This window comes from Pantherophis guttatus, chromosome 3 (assembly GCF_059756535.1).
Source record: "Pantherophis guttatus breed Tessera chromosome 3, ASM5975653v1, whole genome shotgun sequence".
In the NCBI taxonomy this organism is placed as follows: domain Eukaryota; kingdom Metazoa; phylum Chordata; class Lepidosauria; order Squamata; family Colubridae; genus Pantherophis; species Pantherophis guttatus.
This window is the reverse complement of record NC_142065.1, coordinates 93,387,211-93,415,210: the sequence shown is the minus strand read 5'-3', so window position 1 is coordinate 93,415,210 and position 28,000 is coordinate 93,387,211. Positions and strand designations below refer to the sequence as shown.

The 28,000-nt window shown below is 35.9% G+C and overlaps 1 protein-coding gene and 1 long non-coding RNA gene across 4 annotated transcripts in view; one reads left to right on the top strand and one right to left on the bottom strand.

Moving 5' to 3' along the window:
- Positions 1-12,924, top strand: part of LOC117677316 (uncharacterized) — a 68,140-nt gene extending 55,216 nt beyond the window's left edge. For 2 of the 3 annotated variants that reach the window (XR_015733168.1, XR_009622182.2), the window contains exons 3-4: positions 7,095-7,145; positions 12,780-12,924. This is a non-coding gene — a long non-coding RNA (uncharacterized LOC117677316). Of the gene's footprint in view, positions 1-475; positions 850-7,094; positions 7,146-12,779 lie in introns of those variants that run through there. The other variant, XR_009622181.2, reaches the window with a different exon arrangement.
- Positions 195-27,939, bottom strand: ASPM (assembly factor for spindle microtubules). Its single transcript, XM_034437472.3, has 24 exons — positions 26,273-27,939; positions 21,890-22,033; positions 19,602-20,850; positions 19,309-19,404; positions 17,163-17,309; positions 16,553-16,795; positions 16,165-16,232; positions 15,598-15,739; positions 15,175-15,305; positions 14,645-14,820; positions 14,405-14,550; positions 14,236-14,321; positions 13,110-13,319; positions 11,585-11,789; positions 11,338-11,483; positions 11,131-11,250; positions 10,912-11,037; positions 6,570-10,697; positions 5,921-6,091; positions 4,399-4,591; positions 3,619-3,773; positions 2,379-2,555; positions 654-817; positions 195-571 (listed from the first exon to the last, which is right to left on the bottom strand). The coding sequence occupies exons 1-24, from the start codon at positions 26,567-26,569 to the stop codon at positions 466-468; spliced, it is 8,826 nt and encodes a 2,941-aa protein (XP_034293363.3). The 5' UTR covers positions 26,570-27,939; the 3' UTR covers positions 195-465.
- Between the last annotated feature and the right edge of the window lie 61 nt (positions 27,940-28,000).

Genomic DNA, 28,000 nt, shown 5'->3' with positions numbered 1-28,000 from the left:
GAGCTTTAATTATTTTTTTCTGGTGTTGTCTTTCAATAATCCTGTTCAGTTCTTTAGAATGCAATTTCCCACAGACAAACCCTCAGTCTTAATCAAGTTTTACATGCTCATTTTATGCTATTAAGCTGTTAATATTTGTTTCAAATTTCTCTCTAAAACAAAAAAAAAACCACACTTTACATTAACTAACAACCTTAGTTTTTCCGTTTTATTGTATAAAATAACAATCTATATTGTACACAGTATAAAATATATACTTTTCTTAGCTCTAAATTATATAAAAGTAATATTTGAGATTTTATTAATTCAACAGATAAATGTCAATAAGAAGTTTAGTTTAACTGACAGATGAGTTCAAACACAGGTAAACAAGCTTTATGAAACAAATGCATAATATGTACATTGATACAAGAAGTCCAGGCCATTTTTTTCTGAAAATGTCATAATTGTAAACTCTTCCATGTTTTAATTGCAGGAAATTCCAAGTGTGTACACTACCATCTCAATGGCTTGCAATGGATCAACTATCTCTCTTATATTATCTTTCCTTAAATCCCAATCCGGCCTCTGCCTATAGGATGAAAAAAAAAATCCATAAAAATAAAAGTATGATTTGAAACAGAAAATTTAAAGTTACAACAATTTAGACTTACCTTGAAACTATTTTTGTTTTTACAGCAATGGAACTCTGTCCATTTGTGTATGCAACTTTTTTTTGTTTGGCACGCATTCTTTGGACATCCATTTGATGTTTACGGGCTGTAAGTTTAAACAATCTCCGAAGGCTAGCAACTGTTTTATGATTGTTTCGAATCTCCTAAAAAAATAAACCACAGTTGTTAAAATATAGTATTTTGTTCAATGAAATCTCATAGCTGTACATCTTTGAAAATCCTTTCAAATTTTCAATTGGACCAATTTAGTCAGTATGCCTCATTTACACCAAGTACTTCATTTTAAAGCTAGTCTCAGCTATATTACACAAAATTCAGGATTTACTCTATAGAAAAGGACAATTTCAAACACTTAAAATAAGACATATTTTGTTAAAACACAGAATTGTATAGAACGGGAAGAGCTAGTAATTTTTCAAAAAACATCCCCTAAAGTAGTATGGTCTATCAATTGTGAATAGTTTGAACTAAGTTCTACTTTTAAAGGCTGTTAAATATTGTGGGATCCAGTCAACCTGATTTATAATCTATATATTAAAAGGCAAAGTTCAGTAGAAATTATCTACATTCAACTATATTCCCCAAAGAGGGAATGGGACAACTTGCCATAGCCAACTTTCTACAGCCAATTCACCATGGCCATCTCACCACAGCCAACCTGCTGTGGGACAACTCGTCATGGCCAACTCCCTGTGGGACAACTTGCCACAAGACAATTTAACAATTACATTTAATTATTTAAAATAAATAAAAATATTTTAATTTTTGCCATTCACATTTCATTCTGTCCTTCCTTTTGCATCCTTTCTTTAATTATTCTATTCCACCATTTCTTTGATATTAGTGTAACTCTTGTCCTGCACCAAGTTGTCCTGTGGTGAATGGTCATGCAAGTTGGTGTGGTGAATTGTCAGAGCCCCCCAAAGAAGCAACTTCCTATCTTCAGCATAGCTAAGAGAAGCAAATCCCATTATTAGAATCTAATAGCCAGGATTTACTTTTAACTATAGGGTAGTCCTAATTTAGTGACTGCCTCATTTAGTGCCTGAACAGTTAGTCAATGAAATGATGAAAAAATAGCTTTGCAACCAGCCCTCAAATTTACAACCTCCACAGGTCTGAAAGCAAAGGAAAGCTGAAGTAAGCACAGTCATGGTTTCACTTAGCAACTGCTTTGTTTAATAACCAAGTTGTCAGTCCCAATTGTGGTTGCTAAATGAGGATTAGCTGTACTTAAGATGAATCAGCGACATCCTATATGAAACCATTATATATAAGCAAGTATTAGTTGGCCAGATATATGTGAAATAATAACATAGTAAACTTGTTATTTTGCCTACTCAGAAAATACATTTTAATTTAAAACAACCAATTTCACTGTGTGAGAGAGAGCAAGTAGGAATATTTGCTCACTATTCAGTTCTAAAATACTTTATTTTAGAATGTCTGTTTTTAAAAAATTTCCAGCAACTACACTGCTACCTCTTAAGTACTAGTTTCTGTATCTGAACCTGAAGGCTAGTTCTATTTTTTGGCATGCAGGCCCAAACAAGGAAAAAGAATTTGCGTTCCAATTTTTGAATACATATACAACTCCAAGATCCCTTCCAACTCTGTTATTCTATTCTATTCTATTTATATTTGAATATATACTTTGGCAATTCCTACAGAATGAAGACACAAAAAGTTAACAAAAAAACTTACAGAAGCTCTTCTTGAGTCCTTTGAGAGATGAGCAAATAAGCAGCAGGTCTTGGTAAAAATGCTACCACTTTTTTCTGAAGTTTTGTCCCCAGGTCTTTCCCGGTACATCTGAAGTAAATCCAACAGTGTTTCTACTGAATTTTCCACTGAATAAACAGCATCAGTAGTCCTTTCATACTAAACAGATGAGAAGAGTTGTAAGTTAATTCTCAAAAAAAATCCTAGGATTGTTCATCATTTGTGAAATCATTATGGAAACTGTAGAATGACAAACAAATGTCAATGATTTACAGCATCAAAACTCATTCGTGTCTATTTGTTAGTTAAGTATAAACAATATAAGCAGAATCAACTAAGTTTATTCTAGCAAATATTTTAAATTCCAGATTGTACTTAGGCAGGACAATGACTATTATAATATATATTCGTATGAATTAACTATAACTTATGAATTGAGAGGACAGCAAGTGTCTTCTTTTACTAGCAAAAATAAGATCTTGCCCTCCCCCACCTCTAGGATATATAAATGTCTTACTACTTAAATGTTTTGAAAATTAGAAGATTTTTTATTGCCTAATGAAATTCAATTTCTTTTCTAATGCTTAAACAGGGCTTTCTTTTCTTAACTTTCTCTCAAAATACAGTTTTTCCAAACCATAGCTTGACAGTATAGGGAACTGCAACAGTGCTTCTAGATTGGTACTTTTTCATCATCTGCAAATCCCGCCCCCCCCAATACAAGACAGATTCAACTAACACTCACTAAAGGTACATTATCATAAATTATTTGATAAGCAGTTCCAGTAACTATGTGGGACTAAGTAACATCCTTAATTTAAAATATACTTTCCCTAATTTTTTGAAATGTTTTGTACAAGGGCTTTTTAACTATTTGGCAGATTGATACAAGCTACAAGAATAATGAGTAATTTTTTTTGCAATTTGAATCATTGCACATTACGTAAAATTCTAATCAATTTTAGACTGAAATATTTTTTTGAAAACCAGTATCACTGGTACTTTTCACAGCATAATTTGGCAGTTTAGAATTGTGCTAAATTAAACTTGAAATAAGCTTCAATAGTGTAAATGAGTTTAGCTCTCATTTGCAATATAACCTGAAATTTAAATTCTGGCGCTTATTATAAATGAGAAAATAATAACAGTTGTAAACTTTATAATACAAACTTACAAACAATAAAAAAGCTTAATTTCAACAAACATGAAAATAAATTAATACCTTTGATAAATTAAGCAAGACTTGGACAGAATATTTAATAACATCCATACTAGGGACACTTCTATTGCAGCTCCGTATCAAAGTAAAAATAATGCAGACTGCTTTACTTTGGGCCATATTTTCACAGCAAACAGGAGACAATCTTGTAACTATCTCTGACAAGAGAAAAATAGGAAAAATATTACATCTTTTCAAACTAATACCTAAATATATTGCAGAAAGAAATATAAATTCAGTGGCCAATCTATTCCTCATATAACTGAAACCCCAGAACTGATTGCACATGTCAACTCTTAGTCTAGTGCTATAATATTCTATTTATTGCATCTTACAAAATTCAAATGCAACATTATTTAGAATTTAGAGTTACTACATTCTACATTGCTAGTCATACCATTATTTAAACCCAATTTCTATAGCCTGAGGACTTCTCAACTGCACAAATTTCAGCCTCACATGTGGAAGATGATCAGAAAACTATCAATAAGTCAAGATAAGTTATCAAAACATAAATATTCCCTCCCTTCCACATATATGAATCAAATTGCACCATATATTGCAATTGATTATGGGAACAACCCAGTGGTGAAATATTTCTTTCAGACACATTAATTTTGGCCCAGCTATCTCTCTGATTTTTTTTTTATTTGAGACACCAATGCTTTTAAAGACGATAAAAAGAACTAGTTTTTAGTTTTTCCTGTTTTTCACTTTGTACATAGAAGAATGTTTGTATACTGATATTTAAAAATATGACTGCCCTTGAATCAAATTACTAACCTAGATCTTTTAGAGCTGCTAGAATATAAGAAAAATGTTTATATTTAAGAAGATAATCAATGGCAACTGCAGTTCTATTATAAAGCTTCTTCTCTTCTTTGCTTTCTTTATTGGCAATGATCAAACTGTCTCGCAGAGATCTGGTTTCTGGAGTATCAGTCTTCTTCCTCCAAGAATATCCTCTCCACAGTGCCTTATAAGGGGAGAAGGGAAAAGTTACATGTTTAAGGAATAAAAGAGGCAGAAACTTCCCAGAAGATAGCTTTATTTAATAAGCTATATATAGCTTATTAAAAATAAATTCCACTATTTTTTCAGGCAATTGTTTTTCTCAAAAAAAAATTCTGAAAGTCACTTGATGAAAATTTGCAAATAGACAGTTTTAGGGAATGAGCTATTCATAAAACATTTCCAATTGCTCCAATGAGCAATATGCAAGATTTTAAATTTAGTTCACAGAATATCCTAGAGAAAGATAATTGTTTTCATGTTTGCAGTTTTTAGAGTAAGTTGTCTGAAACAGAATGAGCAAATCATTTGACTATTTTTTATTCTTTTAAAATATTCATATAGCTGCCCATCTTAAAACTTACAATAGCTTACAAATAAAGCAATATAAACAATTATAAAAACCAACAATAACAATAAAAACAGAAAAACCCTATGCCTCAGCCCCATTTCTTTTATGCGCAGATATTCTCATCCTAACCTGGGCTTGCCCTATTCTATTGCCTTGAGAAAGAGCCAGGTTTTAAGTACTCTCTGGGAGAATAGAAGGATAGGGGTCTGTTAGACCTCAGTGTCAACTCACTAAACTTTCCTAATCTGCTCCCGAGTTGCCATAGGCAGGGGGATGGGGAATCGAGCCTCACAGCTGCATTGAGGAATTTGCCCCTCAGTCAAAACAACGTACATCCTAGCAGGCCAAAGTCAAAGTCATCTCCACAGAAACCAGGAACAGCCGGAGGGAGTGACTTCTATGACCCACAAAATTGCTTTGTTGACTAATGACACACCTTGGGAGGGAGGGGGAAACAGGGTCAAAGGCAAGGCGCAAACTGTGGGGTCAAAGCTGGCTTCAACTAGGTCCGTACCGACATGGCGCTCCTAATAAATAACTGGATTTTCCGTGAAAACTGGCTTGAGGCTCCTGCTTTTATTAGGGCATTGGTAAGAACCCTGACACTCAGAAGAGAGGAGCTATTATAGAAATGGTGCACTTCTAAAGTCCAACAAGATGGCAATATTTAAGTTAAATGAAACTTGGGGAAATACACTGCAGAGAGGGGAACCTCCCTCCCAAATACGCAGCTGGGTTTCATCAAATATAGGTCACATCAGCCCTCTTATTCATAATTAAATTATGAACAACAGAAACTTCATTACAAGCGATTTCGTTTATCTGGATCACTGCATGCCTAAGAAAAAAAATTCCAAAAGAAAATATTTGGGTTTGAAAATAAATTTGTTTGTCTTTTATGCACATTTCTAAACAGTATCATTTTTCTGAAAATTTACTTACCTGAAATTTAGTTATTCCAGTATTAACATTTTGGGGGGTTATGTCTTTTGGAATTCCACCTGTATTTGTATTTCTGTGGCTAATCCATCTTCTCACCATTCTTTGTATTATAATAATTTTCTTACGATATTGCAGGTATTTCTTCCTCTGCCAGTTTCCTCGATACCATCTCTGTTTTAAAGGGATATAAATGAAACTTGAGCTCATAGCCTCATAATATAAAATTATGAAAGCAGCAGCCTAACATAGGTGAGGGACAGCTATAAAAGGATATTCCATATCTTAAAGGTAGTGGACTTACATAATTTTGCTTTTAATTTGTAGTTAAATTGTATCCAAGGAAATCTACAAGAGCCATAGTGGCACAGTTAGAATGCAGTACTGCAGGCTACTTCTGCTGATCACCAGCTGCCGCAGTTTGGCAGTTTGAATGTCACCAGGCTCAAGGTTGACTCAACCAGCCATCCTTCCGAGGTGGGTAAATTGAGGACCCAGATTGTTGGGGGCAATATGCTGACTCTATAAACCACTTAGAGAGGGCTATCACTGTGAAGCGGTATATAAGTCTAAGTGCTATTGCTATTTATTCAAGCTTATTCTATTGTCACTGGAAACAATTAATGCTGGAGAAAACTGAATTTTTAAATACCTGTATTTTTATTGTACTTCTTTTCATTCTGGAAAACTTCTGCCGTTCAATGAAACCTCTCACTGTAGCTTGCAAAAGAACTATTCTCTTATGTGTTTGCAAGTAAACCGTTGAATGATGTTTCATAGTCGGGTAAGATCGGTAATGTTGTATTAAAACTACAGCTTTCCAATATTTCTGGTATTGTTCTCCGACTTCATTTGTATAGCACTGACTCTTTGATTCAATAGCTTCAGTTCTATCATTCACAGCTATATGACACAACTGCCTGTTTCTTGCTGCACGCATTTTCTTTGTTTTTTTGCGTGCTATCATTCCACGATAGGCAGACTGAATAGTTATCACAGCCCAGCATATCAATTTGTAATGCTTTTGCTGTACATACATCCGATAAAGAGATTGGATGACAGTTGCCGAAATATGCATGATGTCCAATTCTGGCTGTATTTTTGTTCCTCTGCAAGTGACCTGGCTTATTATAGATTTCTGAATTTCCTGATGTGTATTTTTTTGTTTCTCCTTTAGATGTGATCGATAGTACTTCTGCATGGTGATAGTAGCATATCTCAGTTTCCGGTAAGCTAGTTTAACTTTATACATTTTAAATGTTGCTTGAATCACTGTTGCTGCTAAATGCTGGCATCTGATTTCTTTCCGTATTTTAAAGCCTCTATAGACAGACTGCAAAAAAATAATTTTTGCATGAACAGAAGCATATTCTTTAGTTTGTCTTCTCATCACAACCAATGCTCTGTACTTTCTCTGAAGAGATATAGCAGCCGCTTTTAAGGCAAGGTAATTTTTACGTGATCTTTGCATTTTAAAATTCCGCTGAAGCAAGATAGCAGCTTCCTGTCTTTTTTGGTTTCTTACCTTCATCCTGCGAAAAGCTTTCTGAATGCAGATGGTAGCTTTCTTAATGGAAGAATATTGCTGAGATGCCATTTTGCTCTCTTGGTTGGCTCTGAATCTTGCCTGGATGAGTCTGACTGCCCATTGAATATTTTTGTAGGATTTCCATTGCCTGTGTTTTCTATAGTTACTTTGTATGACTACTGCAGCTTCATGCTTTTTCTTTAACATATGCCTCACTTTCATTCCTCTATAAGCAGCCTGAAGAATTAGAGCAGAGCGACACTGTTTTAAGTACAAATCTCTGGTTTGCTTAGCTGTTTGATATGCTCTATAACGATGCTGTATTACAACACAAGCAGACTTAATTGTTCTGTATTGAGTATAGGTTGTGTGCATTCGAAAGGTTGCTTGGATAACTGCAGCAGCCAGATGCATTTGCTTTACACATCTCCTAACAAGCAGGCCTCTGATGGTAGATTGTATTATAATCACTGCTCTACGCAAATTAAGGAACTTCTCACGTTGCCGTTTTGAGAGTACTGTTGCTCGATACTTTCTCTGAAGAGATATAGCAGCCGCTTTTAAGGCAAGGTAATTTTTACGTGCTCTTTGCATTTTAAAATTCCGCTGAAGCAAGATAGCAGCTTCCTGTCTTTTTTGATTTCTTGCCTTCATCCTGCGAAAACCTTTCTGAATGCAGATGGTAGCTTTCTTAATGGAAGAATATTGCTGGGCTGCCATTTTGCTCTCTTGGTTGGCTCTGAATCTTGCCTGGATGAGTCTGACTGCCCATTGAATATTTCTGTAGGATTTCCATTGCCTGTGTTTTCTATAGTTACCTTGTATGACTACTGCAGCTTCATGCTTTTTCTTTAACATATGCCTAACTTTCATTCCTCTATAAGCAGCCTGAAGAATTAGAGCAGAGCGACACTGTTTTAAGTACAAATCTCTCATTTGCTTAGCTGTTTGGTATGCTCTATAACGATGCTGTATTACAACACAAGCAGACTTCATTGTTCTATATTGAGTATAGGTTGTGTGCATTCGAAAGGTTGCTTGGATAACTGTAGCAGCCAGATGCATTTGCTTTACACATCTCCTAACAAGCAGGCCTCTGATAGTAGATTGTATTATAATTACTGCTCTACGCAAATTAAGGAACTTCTCACGTTGCCGTTTTGAGAGTACTGTTGCTCGATATTTTCTCTGAAGAGATATAGCAGCCGCTTTTAAGGCAAGGTAATTTTTACGTGATCTTTGCATTTTAAAATTCCGCTGAAGCAAGATAGCAGCTTCCTGTCTTTTTTGGTTTCTTACCTTCATCCTGCGAAAAGCTTTCTGAATGCAGATGGTAGCTTTCTTAATGGAAGAATATTGCTGAGATGCCATTTTGCTCTCTTGGTTGGCTCTGAATCTTGCCTGGATGAGTCTGACTGCCCATTGAATATTTTTGTAGGATTTCCATTGCCTGTGTTTTCTATAGTTACTTTGTATGACTACTGCAGCTTCATGCTTTTTCTTTAACATATGCCTCACTTTCATTCCTCTATAAGCAGCCTGAAGAATTAGAGCAGAGTGACACTGTTTTAAGTACAAATCTCTGGTTTGCTTAACTGTTTGGTATGCTCTATAATGGTGCTGTATTACAATACAAGCAGACTTAATTGTTCTGTATTGAGTGTAGGTTATGTGCATTCGAAAGGTTGCTTGGATAACTGCAGCAGCTAGATGCATTTGCTTTACATATCTCCTAACAAGCAGGCCTCTGATGGTAGACTGTATTACAATCACTGCTCTACGCAAAATAAGGAACTTCTCACGTTGCTGTTTTGAGAGTACTGTTGCTCGATACCTGCTTTGAATTGTCACAGCAGCTGATTTAAGAAAAATAAATTTACGCCTCTGAACAAAAGCTTTAAAATTCCTTTGAATGATGATAGCAGCCATGTGCATCTTTTTCAAAAGGACTCTAGTTTTCATACCTCGGAAAGCCGCCTGGATTCGGAGAGCAGAAACCTTCATCATTTTGTATTTATACATCTGAGCATTTGTATCTCTGGAAGCACGATACCATCGCTGAATCACTTTTGTTGCTGCAACTAGCTTTAAATAAGCTTTCCGTTCTCTGTACATTCGATAATATGACTGAATAACTAGTATGCACTGGTGACTACTTCTCAATTCCTGTCTAATTTTCGTGCTTCTGTAAGCTGCTTGAAGGATGAGAGATGACTTTCTAAGTGCCAGATATTTTTTCCGATCTTTCTGTCCTCTGCAGAAAGCTCTGTATCGTGCTTGAATTATAGTAGCTGACCTTTTCAAGGTCCTATATTGAACATTACATCGATGCATTTTAAACATGGCTTGGATACAAATAGCTGCTTGATTCATGCACTGGATTTTTTGCCTTTCTCTCAAACCTCGGTAAATTGCCTGCATTTTAACAGTTGTTTCCTTTAAAGCAAGGTATTTTTGTCGTGTGTTACGGGCTTGAGTAACAGCATGATACCATCTCTGAATTGTAATTGCAGCTTTCTTGAAATGTTTAAATTTAGCTTGATTCACATGCATCCTATAATAGGACTGAATAGTCACTGCAGCCTGATGCTGTGTTTCTATTTGCTTCCTCACAATAATTCCTCTCCAAGTTGCCTGGAATAATAAAATGCTATTGTAAAGAACAATATATTCCTGTTGTTGTTTTTTACTTGAGATGTAAGCCCGATAATGTTGCTGTATAGTAAGAGCAGCACGTCTCACCAGCCTGAATCTTTTCATAGCTTTATACTTTCTGTAGGCAGATTGAATAGTAATTGCAGCAGCATGCTGCCTCTGAAGCCATTTTCTCACTTGCCAACCACGCAAAACTGCCTGTAAGGAAATCACAGCTGCTTTTGTCTCCTGGAATGTTGTTCTTATTTTGGATCCACTTTTAGAAGTCCTGTACCATTTCTGAATCACAATGGAAGCTTGAATCAAACTTTGATATTTCATTCTAGCAGCATAAGCCCTGTACGTAGCCTGGATTTTAGTAGCAGCCATGTGTTGGTGTCTTAGCATTCTTCGTACTTTAAAGCCCCTGTAGCTTGCTTGCAAACATAAAGTTGCCTTTTTGATTTGCAAAAATTTCTGTCTCTGAAAGGTTTCTTCTCTATGTGCACGATAGTATGTTTGAATGACAGATGCTGCTCCACACATTTTTAAAAACCGCTGCCTCTCTCTCTTCATTCTGTACCAAGCTTGAAGGACAATTACAGCCTCTTGACATCTCTAAATAACAAGAAGAAAACACAAGTTATACATTTGTTTGTTCAAGGTTTTGTTTTATAAAGTATGAGGACCAACAAATGTTATATTAGTAAAACCTTTATTTACTTGAACTTGAAATCTAATGGCTTCAGGAATTAAAACTTAATATCTTAACTACCTTAAGTAAAAAATGGATTCATTTTGATCAAGTGGTTTTATACAAAGTCAATTATACCTGGATTGCAATTCTTTCAGTTTCTTCTTGCTTTGCCTTTTTTAATTTCTGAAGTTCCAGAACAGCCAAATATCTTCTCCAGTGCTTTTGAAGTACAACTACAGCATTACATTTTTGCTTCTTGATCTGAAAAAAATAATAATATAAACAATCCTCTTTCCTTCCATTAGCAGTAGTCTGAGTTGACAATAAAGAGCAAAATAGAATGCAACTGAATACCTCAGCAAGTATTTTCAATCTGTATTTTCTCCAAGCAGATTGAATCAACTGAGCTGCTCGAATCTCTTTAGAAAGACTTATAAGTCTTGAACACAGAAATGACACATAAATAATGACTACCTAAAAAGAAAGGACATATAAACAGAAACTTACTATATGTTGTGAGGAAATAAAACAACTTTGAATTTTAATGAAGGTACTGCTTACCTTCTCGTCAGGTATTGTATTAGACATGTCTGAATGCTGAATCATAGCTGGAACACCTCCCAGATCAGAAACTGCAGCATTGATCAATTGAAAATTTCTCTTTTCATTATCAAGGAGTTCTTTATAAAGCACGGAAGTACTTATATCTTTGTAAACAGAAACATGAAAAATGGAATATATTAAAGAAGAAATAGTAACTCATAATTCCAGCCTGCTTTGAAGCCAGCTCTGTTTCTAATGAACTCACTTTGATCAAAAGTTCCATTTATTAGATTTAGAGAAGCATCAGATTCAGAAGAAGAATTCATCCCAAGAGTGCCACTTCTGGTACATTCTACTGTTTGAGTAGTGTGTTTACATATAGCCTCCAAAGGTACATAACATGGGTGATAATGATGAATCAAATAACATAATACTCTTCCGTCTGAAAAGGACACTGTGAAATTTTCCACCTAGAATAAAGGAACATAAAAACAATGGTAGCTCTGTGATGGTTGTAAAAATCTAAATCTATAAATCTGTAAGTAAATAAATCTATGTTAAAACAGTTCTTGAAGGAGTTATTCTGAGATAAATAACTTCCGTGGGATGTATTCCTCTGGATATTTTTTTTACAAAGATCTTTTATTTTAAAAAAGTAATCTACCTTTTCTTACGTACTAGCCTAAAATTATTTTTTTCAGGCAGTTTAGGATTGGGAGACAAGCAAGCTGATAGGAAAGAAACAAGGCTGTATGAATAGTAAATTGTGGCAGAAAGGCTAGGTCAGCTGATGGGAAGGAGGAAGGAAGGGCAAATTCATTTTACTTCTACAAATATTGTCTGTTCAATTTTAACTATGAAAGAAAATTTGTTGTAAGTGGGTAGTCTTAAATGACAGCTAGGAAGATTTGTGCATTTTCTAAAAATAAATAAAAAATAAAAAACGTAATACCAAATGATTTGGAAATTCTTGTGTCAGGTTTCTAGAGAATATTACTCTGAGATATTATTCCACAACTAGATGATGCCGTGGATTTGGGGAGGGGGGAGGACACAGTGAGACAGATCTTATCCTTGACTTTTGCTAAACTAAACTGAAGCATCAACTTTGTATTTAAGCTCTTCTTATTTAAAGATTTCAGATTTATCTTTAGTGTTTTTTAACAACTTGTTGGAACTAAAACAGAAGAATATATGAACATATTATAAGGCTATTTAAAAATTTAGATCAAGTTAAATAATTAACTTACCTTAAGAGCATACACATTAAGTAGTAGAAAATTTAATGTTTTTAAAAAGAATCAGTGTCACATAATCTCTTAACGAAAGTAATGTACAGACAAATGATTTAATGTAACAATATGGAATATATTTTTGAATAACATAGTATTATCTTTTATATATTAAGCCCAATCATACTGCCAGGCCATTATATTTATACCTTTTTTCCTGTGCCATAGGTTGCTTAAATCATCATCACCATCATCTTCCACCCACCAGCAAGCAACTATTCATATGATGCCATTTAGCATCAATGAAGTATACCAAGAAGAGACAAGGCAGTAGCAAATGCTATACTGTTACGAATAAATTATCATAATCAACTCTTACTTTAATATTTTAGTTTTCACAGCAGTAATAATCCACATAACAAATACTGTATATGATCAAAACATAAATATACTTGTCTCAACATTTCAATTCACGTTTATTACATTTGGTTAAGTTTAATAATTATCATACTCAGAACAGTGTGCTTTGTGAAATTGTTTAAGGAAATAATTATTTACCTTAATATTGTAAAATCCACAGACAACATTCACCCAGTCCATCAGCAGTTTTACATTTTCACCAAAGCTTTCATATGAATAAGTCCTGCTGGTGTCATTTCCCATGCTGTTAACACATTCCACATCAGGTCTTTTTAATTTTGTAACTTGCATGTTTTTTAAGAAAGCAATTTCTGCTTTTAACTGATCCACGTCAAGAGAAATATTCACCTAAACAAGGTCCAACCACAATTTTATTCATAACACATTCCTTATATAGTGAAATAATTAAACTGAGAGTATTACTGATGGAATTTTAAAAATCATTCTGAGTAATGTTTAGGATGTTAAAACATACCAACTCTTAACAAATTGCTAAGACAAATTATCAAAACTAAAATGGCAACAGGTTTTGGATATTACACATTTTCAAAAATGTTGATTTTGTTCAGGTTGTGAAAAGAGCCTACAGAAAGTTCTAATAATTCAGAGAGGCTATGAAAATAATGTCTTAATCTAGGAAACCAGTCCTATATAGCTATATGTGTATACATATATGTGTATACATATGTATACATTATTTAAAAATTAATCAGGACTCTGCAGTGCTTTGTTCTCAATTCTAAAAAGATGCTCCGAAATATGAAAGAGCACTACAGTTGACTCTACCTGTAATGCTTTAAAGCAATTGTTTTTTTTCCCTTGGAATTATGCAGCTACCTTTCAGTTGCCATATGGTTATAAGATATGGTTGCTTTAAAAAGTTGCACACAGTGCTGAAAAATGATTGAAAATTAAGATCTAAATAACGATAGCACTCAATTTCTTGATAATGTATATGTATATTTTAAAGGTTTCAAATCTTAATATCTATAGTTGCTACTTTGTATGACAGCTTTTCATGAATGCCCTCCAAATGTAAATAAATATACCCTCATCGGTGCTGTCATCTATTTTGAATTTTTCCTCTCAAATTCTATGTATAGGCCATCTACTTTTATACATCGGCTTTATGCATGAAGCAGACGTAATACCATGTTAAGTTTCATGCACAGACTATTTATTGTTTGCTGAAATTCTGAAGATAGAGAATATACTTTTTTATTTTATGCTCTAAAGATAAATTAAACCAATGATTATGCAGTACCTGAAAAGCGAACACTATTTTCCATAACAAAGCAAATGTTTTCTCTCTATGTCGATCTACAATATCCTTTGTGTCAATGGTTGAACCTATAAACCAATGAAACAGATTAATGAAAAGCAAAATCAACAGACTTATAGGATACCACTCCACATTACTGTCTGGTACTTACCATGTTCATCTTTCAACTGAATTCCCTGATTATTCAATGCCTCAAAAGCAAGTTTAACATTATGCATCTTCTGAAGTCTGCTGATTGCAGGCACTCTTAATTTTTCAGAAAGAGTCCAATCTGATGACAGCAGTTCTAAAGTTCTCCTTAAATACATTAATATTTCATATTAAAAAGTAATTAATTTCTTCATGCAATATATTTTTATAATTGTAATGACAAAATTCAGCAAAAACTTACACAAGACGAATGCCACATTGTAAGTCTGTAGCTAAATTTGTAACAGCAAAGTCAAATTCATCAAGCGGAGTCTGTACGTGATTAACAGGGAAACCCATGAAGCCAAGGTGACGTGAAAGATCACCTTCTCCACTTAAAAAGTCACGGGAAAATGCTAGTAATATTTCTTTACTAGACTAGGAAAAAAAAGGGGGGGGAGGGAATCAGTACACATATACAATAATTTATTATCCTACATAATTAAGTCACTGAACTATAATATAAATATTACTGCTAGCTGTATACTTTGTTTTTAATATTATGGACATTAATTACAATCATTAATGAAACTGCCAGTTACATATTATCAAAAACTTGTAATAAACCCATTGTTGATTAAATTTTAATCAGCCCTGAAAAATTCTTGTACCGGATATCTATTATTTTTAAAAAATATTCTAAAGAAATAAGCATGGCTTGTGTCTTTCAAACACACAAATGCATACAGATTATAGGCAAACATAATTCAAGACAATTTTAAGTGAGAATACCTTAAATTCTGCATTTTTGAAGAATAAGCAAGGGTCGTGTTCAATAATTCGAGACACTTTGGCACGATCAAGGAAACAAACCAGTAGCAGAAGTTTTTTCAGTGTAAATTTGGACAATGCTTCTTCATGACCTATAAATGCAATATTTTATATAGAGATGCTTCTTGTAACTATTTTTTTACCTTTGTTCTTTCAGTCAATCTGGATTTGTACATGGATTTTTTAAACATTTTTGGAAATGTTTGCCATTTCCTTCTTAGGATAAAGACAATGACTGACCCAAGGACACCTGGCTAGATTCATGGCTAAGGCAGCACTAAAACTCATAATCTTCCAGTTTCTAACCTGGTGCCTTTAACCACTATACCAAACTTGCTCTCAATTTTGAAATACTACTATTATAATAGCGAAGAAAAAGTTTACCATCTCGATAAAGGTGAGGCACAGTTGGGTGTCGGTATTCAGCTGCTATATCTGGGTTCCACAACAAGCGATTTAGTATAAATACTGCCAAACCCATCACATCACTGTTACTTTCCAAAGCAATCAGTTCACCAAAGATTGTCTGACAAAGATAAAAGGGTGAAAATAATTCAAAATATGAATAAAACTATTGTAGCAATAGGATGACATTCAAATTTTTGCAACAATTTGGAACTTGAACATATTCACTAAGTCTGCATTGCTATATTATCCTCACAGAATATTTTAGGAAGCAATAGAACAATGTATGGGAAAGGAAGAAAACAATATACTATATTATTATGTTAATGCAGCTGTTCTCATCACTGAAAATCAACTTAATGAGCCACAAAATACTGCGCTTGTTTTGGCCACTGATGCCTATTTAAGCATTATGTTCTCAAGCAGAAGAATTTTGCATTAAAGAATATCTTATCCTGATCTTGAACAGTTCCTTGTAACACAATCATTAGACTTTACAGAATAGCATATTGCTTACAGAATAATCATTACAAAGTACAAACTCACTTCTAGGCCGATGCGCAACCACAGTGGATTGTAACATAAAAGCCAGTTGAGGATTTTCTGTCGTTCTCCTGAAAGAAAGACAAACGCAAAAGAATTATGTAGTGAAAGCATTTCTTAATATTGTTACAGAAAGATATTGATCACATCAGTAGCAGAGGCACGATCAATTTATTCATCAATTTTCTTAAGCCAACCCTGCCCCCTCCTAAAACAGCAGTCCCCAACCTTTTGGACACCAGGGACCAGTTCCATGAAGAAATATTTTTCCTGTATCCCGCGGATGGAGCTTCATTTGTTTGCACAGCCTGGTTGCTGGCATGCCGTGGACGGGTGCCAGTCCATGAACTGGAGATTGGGGACCCCTGCTCTAAAACAGTTATATTCTTACCAATATCCTTCCACAGGTGTCTGTCTTTTCGAACTAGCAAACGTTTCACTTCAATTTCAATCTCCAGCCTTTTTATTGCTTTCACCATTTCATCACAGGTAAACAAGCGGCAAGCTGACCTACGAAGTTTGTTTAATTTGCATCGAGTTGTATATGATCTTAATGATGCTTCTTCTTTTGTTGGTGCTTTAGGAACACTGGTTTTATAAGTCTCTGTTCCCAGGATGAGACATGCTGTATTAACTAATAAAGAGAAAATGGTTGTGAGTTTAAAACTTACTTTAAATCTCATCTTAAAAATAATTGAATTACCATTAGAAGGATGGCCAGATGGCTAAAGTTTGCTGAGCACAAATGACACCAAATCCTAAGAAAGTCCAGCAATCAAAAGAAAAGACCTTTTAATCTGATTGCTAGGCTGACTTCAGATAATAGTACCAGGTCCAACACAACTATATTTCTAGCTGATTGTAATAAATGTGCAGATGCATGAAAGAACTATAATGAAAAGTTTTTGTGCATATATACACACAGCTAATTTCTGGAACACAGGACAGTTCTTAACTACTCTTAACCCTTGAAATAATAAGATGCCATTGATCAACTTTACCTTGTGAAATGTCTGTTTTCAGAGTAAAATCATCAGGAGTAAGTACAAAATTCAACCACCATGTAAAACCTCGTTGTTGTTTTTCTTTCCACTGCTCATCATAAAACATATTCTTTGCTGCAAAAGGCATTGGATGCCTAGGAATATCTTTTAAAATAATTAAAAGTTATATTATTGTTTTTGCTGAAACATTGAAATCCTTATCACCTAATGAGAATATATCAAAGCTCCATTTCTAACTGTAGATGGAGACTAGGAGTGCTGAGCAAAGGATTGGAAACTGACATTTCTTGAAGTACATAAACCCTTCCACTGTAACTGGCTCTTCTATTTAGTATGACTGCTTTGCATGCTTCTCGGCCTTTTGGCTACAATCAAATGTAATGCACAAAAAGTTGTGGAGACAAACTTGCAAAGGAGCAGTACAAGCCTTTCAAATCACATGGTTGCTTTAACACTGATTAAATGTTGATTTGCTTATGTTAAATAAGATTGTGAAGTGTCTCTTTCCAATGTTTTGTACAGTACCACAAAATATGAGATAACGGAACAGATGAACAATTGTAATGGAACAATTGTTTTAAGATTTCACATAATTCTCCATTATTCTCCAAAAATTTTCAAGCTTGAGGTGAATTCTGTTTAAATTCTTCCTTTTTTATTACACTTAGCTTTCTTGTTCAAACTGTGTATGCAACCAATAGTTCTACATATGGAACTCATCAGTTTGTACACTATGTCTACACTCATATGAATATATATGATTGTAAGCAGGAATTACCCATTTTGGATTGAAAATGGCATCTTTAGCACACCTTTCACTCTCTCAAATCAGTCTTCACTCTGCTTCTTCGTGGGTCTAAATCACTACACAATAATTTTTTGATCTCTGCCATATCATTCACGGAGTTCAGAGGATGAGCACCAAAAAATTCCAGCATCAGTAACATGGAACAATCTCCCCCTTCCACAAGCCATGAAAACCTGGCTTTTTTCAGAAGCCCTGAGATAGTCTAAAGTTGGAGCCCAGAAAGGTTTTTTATATACCATATTTTTCGCACTATAAAGATGTACTTTCCCGCCCCAAAAAAGTGGGTGGAAATGTCTGTGCATCTTAGCGAGTGTTGCTGAAGCCCCGCCCACCCACCCCCACCCTTCAGCAGTTTTTGGCCTCCATGAGCCCTTTTCAGCCTCTGCACATCCTGTTTTTGGCCCTTTCAGGCAGCGAGCAGTGGCAATTGCCGCTGCCTGGAACGGGCCGAAAATGGGACGTGGGGAGGCGGCGACAATCCCCACACCTGGAACAGCTGATTGGCAGTATGCCGGGAGGCGGATTCAACCGTCAATCAGCTGCTCCTGCTAAATCAGGCTGCGATAACATGCTGAAGCTGACCAGGCTGTTTGCTGCAAGGATGCTAGCCAGATAAATACTGATGGATGCTGGAAGGCTGCCTACGCTATAGAAGAACCTACTGGAGCAGAAGTTAAATTCCATATATCAGAATTACCATCTAGGCAAGGAAATAAGGAGGCTAATTATGTGGCAATTTATTAACTCATCAATTCATGCTGAAGACTATGAAACTTGGTATGTAATGTTAGTTTAATAAGACAAATTAAAATTAATGCCACATATTTCCCAAAAAAGAACTATTCTTCATTAAATATTTGAACCACTGTGAAAATATTATTAAATTTATTTGGCACCTATCTCCCAGTTCAAGGGGTTCTGAACAGCTTACAGTGAGATAAAATATACAAATATTCAAAGTTATAAATATAAAAACAGATTAAAATTACAAAAAAATAAATAAAAATTAAATGGGTTTGAAATGGAGACGTGGTGGTGCCTTCTCTGTTGAGCACCAACCACTCCAGTCAACAGCTTCTCCTTCAGGACCTCATGCCAGTCACCACAGCTGTTTTAAGGCTTTTCCTAAAAGGCTAAAAAACAGGGTGTGGCTCTTTATCTCCTGTAGTACGAAAATGAAAAGAATGCAAACCATATAATTCTACTAACTTTTGCTATTTTTACTATTTCACTCAATGTATTTTAGATAAACTTTATGAAAATTATTTCAAATGATATATTTTTTTAAAAAGCCTCTTTCTTTCAAAGTGCAAAATGCCAGGAATTTATGTTTACCTGTTTTTAAAGGCTTCACAAAAGTCAGTTGAGACTGTGCAACAGGAACAATATTTTTTGTCCTTTTAAAATTCTTAGATTTTTGTGATGCAGAACCTGGGGGGTAAAAATTCATGTAAACATGAAATTGAAGCAAAAGATCAATAATTTATATAAGCAAATTATTCTATCACTTTATAATCACAAAAGACAGAATGCGAACCAAAGATTGCCTCACTCTGAGCTTCATAAAATACTATTTTTTCTAACAGAATACCAATTGAAAATTAAATGCTTTTTTTTTTTTACATTACCATGTCTCTTCTTTTGCTTATCTCCATTCTGAGATTTGGAAACTGATAATTTCAAAGCACTCTTGCTTCCATTTCCGTCACAGGACTTCAAAGTTCTTTTTCTTCTTAAATTTTCTGCATATTCTTCTCTTCCATTCTTAACATCCTCTAAATATTCTCCACTTTTTCTTTTACGATTATGAGATGATTCCAAATAAATGAATCCGGCTTTATCTTTGATACATTTAGTTTCATTTGAAACACTTTCTATAACTGGAAGTCTTGGCAATGTGTCCAGGTCTGCATTTTTAGGGACAATGTCCACACAATGCTCGATTGCACTAGAAAGACTTTTTTTAGATTTTAGTTTTAACATCTTTGTTTCTTTTCCTTCAGGATTAGGTTTAGTTTTGATAACAGTGCTAGAAAGCAAAGGCTTTTTTTTGTTCTGAAGGCAGAAAACTTGATCACTTGCCTTGGATTTGACATTTTGTTCAATCTTATCATAGCAATGTGTTGTAGGATTTCTTTCATTTATATTGCTGGGAGCTTTGGTGGAAAGCTGAGGTTCCATAAAAAAGGAAACTTGCACCTTTTCTTTCTGTTTCAAAAATTTTGCTGTTGACATACATGATTTCACATCTGAAGAAAAGGATACTGTTTTACATTCTGAGTTTGGCTGAATAACCATTTGATTTTCTCTTAAAAACTGATCAGGCGAAAGAATAGGTATTGCTATAGCTGCATCTTCTGTCACTTCATAACTATTGTTTATAAAAGAATCAGGACTTAAAATCTTCCTATGATTCAAAGATATATTCAATTGTTCTGGTGTACCAATGGATTTTGCATTCATTTCTGCTGAGTTAATAATATTATGTTGGCATACTTTCTTTTTTTCCAAAACATTATCATATAGAGTTGTAACAGTAGGGGTTTCTGTTACATTATTTAATAACTTAAGACATGCTGGTGCTTCTGGAACAGAATATGTAGTTGATAGGGGAGTATAAATGACATGTTGGTTTTTCTGACTGATGGGACTAATAGGGGAAAGAGATAGGTTATGTTCGGAAATGATTAAGGAATTTCCATTAGGTGAAATTCTGTTTGAATTCACTTCCAGATTCTCACAAGACTGAAGAGGGCTTCTATTTTTCTCTATTTTTTCAGACATCTGAAATGTTTTATTTATATTTTTAATGACTGGCACTCTTTTTCGTGATTGCTGTGCAGGTGTTCTTCTTTTAATAGTATCCCAAAGATTTTTCTGAAATGACATTAAATACACATAGGCAAGTATTATACTTTTCCTTATTTTCCCTATAAAATTAAAAGCTCATACTTCCTGACATATTTAGAAATAAATATAAAGGAACACTGATTCTCATTTTTAAAATTGGCATCAGGATTGCAACATTTTAACTCTACTATGTTTGTATCTCTACTGCATATTTTATTTACAATAGCTATTTTTTCATTTTGTTGAATCCAATGTTGGGGGAAATTCAAGATGCTTAAAACCAAGGGAGCTATATTCAAAATTTTAGAGGACAGACAAGAATACGTATATAGCAGATGTAAGTGTTGTGGAGACTTTAAATATTTATAAAACTCATAGACCTATGACATTTCTGCGTCGTTAATTACATTGGTATATGATTTTGTGCTTTCAATAAAACCAAACATGCCTTTTCAAATATGCTAACAATTTATGCAGAAAAGCTTATTACATAAATGGATATCCTGCCTGCAAATGAAGAGACTGACTTTATTAAAAAATCAGAACAAGAAAGATTTTAAAGAGCTGTTGGAAGAAAAATCTGGTCCTGTTTCAAACTGGGAGAAGGACATTGTAGAAATGAACTGGAGGCAGGCTGCATTTTGGAAAGGAGGTTTCTATTTATTTGGTAGCCAGGAACCAATTACAGCAGTATGTTTCTGGGGTGGCTGATAAAAAGGGTTGAGAGAGAGTAGGTGGGCTTTTATACATTCTTTGGACTTTGTGATTGAGATGCATGTTCCTGTGCAAGAACATGCCCTTTAATATTTTAATGGCTGTTGCCAAATTCCTATGGGGTCATGGTCCAGCTTTCTGAATGGATACAAAATATCCATTCGTAAAGCCTAGCCTCTTCAGGCTTCTGCTTGAGACTGTTTTCCTATAGCAGGAAGAGTGGGGCTGCTTTCTGCCTTTAAGATGTTTCTCCTCCTTTAGGGAAAATATTCTATTCTGCCTCTTTTTAATATTAAGAATAAAGAATATTTTATTCAGGATGGGGGGTGGGCTTTCCTACAGAGCATCTTACCTTTTTCTTTATAGGTTGCTCAGCATTCCCCAGCAAAACTGCTTGATGTTTTACAACATCATTTACAATAAAAGTTATGAGCTCTCGAACTTTGCCGCCTTCTAGTGGTGTCCATGTTATTAATATAGAGATCCTCTCTCCAGGCTGCAAAAGAAAAACATGAAATAAGCAGTTGGCATGGTGTCTGTGACAAATACATGATGAATATATCCAGTTACAAGTGCAATCTTGTATGAACCTAATTTCCTTGAATGCTAAAAATTATATTCCAGGAGTATATTTAATTGTATCATTCTCCAGAAAAGTAGGGCTCACTAATAGATCAAATTTTGCTTTGTGTACAATCTCCAAATTTGCTTTGAAACTTAGGAGCTTTCCATAGCAGAACTGTGGCTTTCATAGTGTAGCCCTAAATATAGTCAAATTATAGCTCTTTAAAATATTGTACGAGAATAAAATCATGCTTATATATTTTGCGGGTATGGCACAATGTTTCCCAATAGGTAGCAACAAAATGTCAAAATCAATCAATTGGAATAGAGTTGGAAGAAACCTTGGAGGTCTTCTAGCCCAGGGGTCTCCAACCTTGGCAACTTTAAGCCTTGTGGACTTCAACTCCCAGAATTGGAGCTTTGCTGGCTGAGGAATTCTGGGAGTTGAAATCCACAAGGCTTAAAGTTGCCAAGGTTGGAGACCCCTGTTCTAGCTTAACCTCTTGCTCAAGCAGGAGACTTTGTATCATTTCAGATAGGTGGCTGTCCAGACTTTTCTTAAAAACCTCCAGTGATGAAGCCCCTACAATTTCTGAAAGCAAGCTGTTCCACTGGTTAATTGTTCTTACTGTTAGGAATAGGGTGGGTTTGATTTGAATCAACTCGATTTAAATCATAATTTTTAAAGACCAACTGTCATATCTGTCCCGCAGCGGCTCCTCCTCTGACCTGTTGTTGACTCACCCAATATTGCAGAATATATAGCCCCATGCTACATAAGCTCCATTTCATGATGAATAAACTAAATTATTAATGTATCTTAAATAGAAAACTATCTTTAGATAGATTTTTACTCAAAAATCATTTTATTAAAATAAATGATAAAAATTTTTTAAAATACAATTTAAATTTTAAAAATCCATCATTCCTAGTCCTTCTTTTCTTAAGACTGCCCATATGCAATTCCTGCAACTGTTCTTCATATGTTCTTGTCTCCATGCCTTTAATCATCTTAGTTGCTCTTCTTTGCACTTTTTCCAAAGTCCCAACATCTTTTTTTAATGTGGTGACCAAAATGATGCAGTATTCCAGGTGTGGCCTTATAAAGGCTTTATAAAGCAGTCCTAATACTTCACATTCTTTTGATTCTATGCCTCTATTTATACAACCAAGACCCTGCTGGCTCATGTTTAAGTGATTGTCCACTAGGACTCCTCTCACGGTTACTGTTTTTGACCCAGGATTCACCTACTCTGTACTTACATCTTTAGTTTTTCCTGCCTAGGTGTAAAACCTTGCTTTTCTCCACATTAAATTTCATATTATTGGAAAGGGCTCATTGTTCAAGTCTGTCAGGATCTTTTTGGATCCTGAACTTGTCTTCTGGGGTGTTGGCTATTCCTGCCAGCTTAGTGTCATCTGCAAATTTGATTTCTATGCCACTCAATTCCAAAAACAAAAAAGGCCTTCTGAAACAAGATCTTGACAACTTTGTCACAATTAATATCTTTATAATACCACGTACTCATATAAATTCAGACCAAGACTGTGCTCTATAAATAATATTTGTAACAACATTAGTTTACAAAAAGAAAAAAAAAAACCACTAAAAGCACACTTAATTCTTAATAACCTATACAAGCCTCCAAAGTTCAAATAATTTACCAGCCACTAACATATACATTTGTGAAAAGGTTGATAGCAGTTTAAAAAGCTTCTGATCTGTTCCCCCCACCATGCCTTTTAACAGCCTTATCTAGAATGTGTCCTTAAAGGCAATTGAACCCTGAAAGGCAGCCTGGAATCAACACTTAAAAGATTTGGGAATTTTGACACCTATGCCCATGCTCTTTTCACCATGCCCTGGCCAGGAAGAACTTTTTTGATAAAGGAGATAACAAGGATATTTCCTATAACTATAGAAAGCCACGTTTCCTTTTTTTTTCTTTCTCCCAGTCATAAAACCATATATTTTCCTCACAGCATGTCTTTCACCAAAGGTTTAAAATCATATCAAAAACTTGCTGGTGGGCCAGTCTGTTGCCAGTTGCCCCCAAAGCAGCCATACTCCACGTCTTGATTTTGGGGATGGTTATACTTTCCCAGGAAAACTGCTAATGCTCTCCCAGCTCAAGAAAGGAACCCAGGGAAATTCTCCCAACAAGGGCAAAGAGAAAAAGGAAAGGAAGGAAAAAAGGATTTTTCTATAAGCAAATTGAAATTGATTTTCTTCATCTTGAAGTGAAGATCAAGGTTACAGAAAGACCATATGTATAGCAGTTTTCTTGACAATATTATATGCAGAAATGGTATTATGACATTGCCTTCTTCACATTTTTTTCAACTTCCCAACTTTTCTCCCATTGTAGTGAGATTTTCTGACAGATTTCTATCCATGCAAAAACTGCTTAGCTTTTGGAGATTCATCATTGTAACTATGTACTACATTCTAGCTAGAAAAATAGATAGACCTACTTTTGACTCTTACTCTCAATATCTGATATTACAAGTTAAGTTGTATAGTAAAAACCACTTTGGTGTAAATGGTTTAGTCATCAGGCTAGAGACTGGGAAACCATGAATTCTAGTCAATAGGCACTAAGATAGCTTGGGTCAGTCACTCTTGTTCAGCCTAGGAAAAGACAATGGTAAACTTCTGAAATCTTGCCAATAAAACTGCACGCACTGTATCCATCCATTCTGCCCAAGTAGTGGGCAGGAATCAATACTGAGTTGAAGGCAACCCCTCCCCACACACACCAAATTGCATGTTCGTGTTAACTGTTAAATGTTCATGTTAACTGTTAGTCTCTGTAAAGTATTTTATTTTAATAATCATAATTATATATATTCTTTACACCACAATTATCTCTTAGTCAACACAAATCCATGATTCACTGAGACTGGAAACTATGGGCAAATTGCACCTCTGCTATCAACTGACAATAGTAAAACCAAGTACCTGAGCAAAAATTATCAAGAACCTATTCAATCACCTTCCCCATATCCACAAATAGGCTGTCCAGACACAGCAAAAGGCAAGTCAACAGATACTAATTAAGACTGACATTTTGATACACTGAAGCACTAGAACCAGCTCATATATATACTCCCGCCTTCTCTAAGTCCACACCAAGGACCAGTAGCCCTATAAAAGTAGCCCATTTTCTCTGCAGCCTACCACCAAGAACAAGCCTCTTTGCTTTGGGGAATAAATGGATCTCCTTTTCACCTGCCAGATACCTTGCATCTTATTTTTATTCCGGCTTGGAAAAGGGATCCGAAAAATTCTTTTAACAAGCCCTAATATAAGAAGTAATATTTTAATATTTGTATTATCTGTATTTTATCTTGGCTGTTCACCGCCCTGAGTCCTTCGGGAGTAGGGCGGTATAGAAATTTGATTAAATAAATAAATAAAATAAATAAGTACAGGTAGTCCTTGATTTACAACCACAACTGAGCCCCAAAATTTAGTTTAAAATTTAGTAACAAACTTCCCGATTGACTTTGCTTGTCAGAAAGTCACAAAAGGTGATCACATGATCTTGGGACACAGCAACAGTCCTAAATATGAATCAGTTGCCATCATCTGAATTTTGATCAGATGATAATGGGGATGCTGGAAAGGTCATAAGTGTGAAAAGCTGTGGTAAGTCACTTTTTTTCAATGCCATTCTAACTTTGAACAGTCACTAAACAGACCGTTGTAAGTCGAGGACTACCTGTATTCATGAAGTTTACATCCAGCAAAAAACCATCCTCATAGAAGGAGCCTCGTTTGGGGAGGCTATACATTTATTAACCATTAACATACCCCAAGGTTCCCTTTCTTAGAAACAGTAAACAAGAAGTTAATTTACCACACCCTTTAAAAATAAGTAGGATTTTGGGAGAGCATCAGCAGACGGCATCCATAAACTAAAGATTATTCAGTCCCTGATCAATTGAAATTTATGGAGCAAAACCTACAAATAAGTGCGGAGTATTGCTACATTTGTCGTTGACATTTAACCGTCCCTGCATACCGGGCAATTTTTCAGGCTACCAATGCTACATGACCGTTAACAACTGTCCGCCTTCGGCTTAGACCTCAGCATTAGCATTTGAGCAGACCCCTCCCAGACCACATCGCCGCCTCGCCTTCCCCTGCTTAAAAAAAAAAAAGCACCTGAAGGAGGAAACCGTCCTGCTGCACCGTGAAGCCTTTGGAGGCGGGCGGCGGGCGGTAGACGGCCCCGTGGATAGCCTCTGCGTTGGGGTTCTCCACGGCCAGGCGGCGAACGCACGAAGTACCGACGCGGACAGAGCCGAAACTGAGGAAGGGAGGCCGGGAGAAGTGGCCGAGTAATAGCACGGCGTCGTTTCCATCCTCGCAGCCTGGGGAGGCAGCGCTGCGCTTGCTCCGCTCCGGAGGACACGGTTCCTGAAGCCCGGCTGGTCCCACAGCCTGCCTTCTTTCGTCCATACGGGGGAAACGACCGTCGTCAACGTCTCCCGTTGACAACCAGAAGGCTCTTCGCCCGTCCGAAATGAATTCACAAATTCCTTCCCCCTCCCCCCGCAAAAAAATCGGATTCGCAACCGCCGTTCGAGAATTCAAACAAGCAGCCTCCGCCAATCAGGGGAGATTGACAAAAAAAAAAAAAACCGCAGCCAGTTGTCACGTAACATTTTTTTTTCCTCCAATCGCCAAGCGGCTCTGAACAAAGATTCGACCAATAGCTTGAGATGTTTGGTTTTGTTTTTTGCCATCCTGGTTTCATGCCTTTTTCCCACTTCAATACTGCCGAACTCATCATGTAATGCATCAGTAACAAAGCGAGCGCTCAATTTAAAACCGTCTCTCTCTCTCTCGAGAAAATGACTTGTCTTGTTTCGGTTGTTCCAATTGTGTTTTTTCAAGAGGCAACTGGACTTTCTGGTTTTTTCTCTGAAGACGTTTTGCTTCTTATCCAAGAAGCTTCTCCAGCTCTGATTGGATCCCACCATCCATTCAAGAGCCGAAGAAGCTTCTTGGATGAGAAGCGAAACGTCTTCAAAGAAAAAACCAGAAAGTCCAGTTGCCTCTAGAAAAAGCACCTTTGGGACAACCACGACTTAAGATGACTTGAGAATCTCCATATAAACACTCTTCTTTCGGTTGTTTATTCCGCTCAAGTCCGCCTTTCTGCTCCAGCTTCATCCTGAAATAAGTTCGGAAATGTTTCCCCCCACCCCCCCGTCTGAATTGCCAGTGAAGAGCCACCAATGCCGTCTGGAAAAGATCCTTTTTCTTGAAAGCCTCTCGAAATTTTATTTATGTTAGTAAATAAATAAACCTTGGAAATATTCGTGGTGATTTGGAATCCGTGCTCAATGTTTGGCCCCTCCCCTTTTTAAAAAAACTTGGTTCTCTTTGAACGTTTATCAAAGTCATTTATTTCTGGGACTAGAGAATAGAAACTTATCTTGTCAAAATACCCATAAGGCCAATTTACTGTGACTTAACACAAAACATACCAGTCACTTATCGTTAACATAAATCAGGGGTCCCGGCGGGACCGCGGTCCGTTCTGAACCGCGGTCCATTTGCGCAAATAAGAGCTGCGAGCGCGCTCGCCCGCTGCCTTCGCGGAACCATTCCCTCTCTCATCTCTCCGCCCCACCCCGCCGCTGCTGTCGCCGCCGATCCGCCAAGTCGGAAAAGGTTGGGCACCGCTGTTATTACAGTAGTACTCGCTTCTGGGGCGGCTGATGGCTTTGCAGTGAACATTCCGCAAACGCCCATTGGGAGCCGGAGGGCAAAGAGAAAAAAAAAACTCCCCGCGTATTCGCCATCCCTCCGTTTTTCCTCTTGCTCCGCCTCCTTTTTTCCACCCACGTGCCATAGAGCCGGAACGACAAACCTGCCCAGCTT

Excerpts from the sequence above, each read along its gene's own strand:
- ASPM (XM_034437472.3), bottom strand. The coding sequence starts at position 26,569 with ATGGACGAAAGAAGGCAGGCTGTGGGACCAGCCGGGCTTCAGGAACCG. Across the intron at positions 16,233-16,552 it reads ACACCTGTGGAAGGATATTG|GAGAACGACAGAAAATCCTC; the intron begins GTAAGAATATAA and ends TCTTTCTTTCAG. Across the intron at positions 14,322-14,404 it reads TCAGTTGAAAGATGAACATG|GTTCAACCATTGACACAAAG; the intron begins GTAAGTACCAGA and ends ATTGGTTTATAG.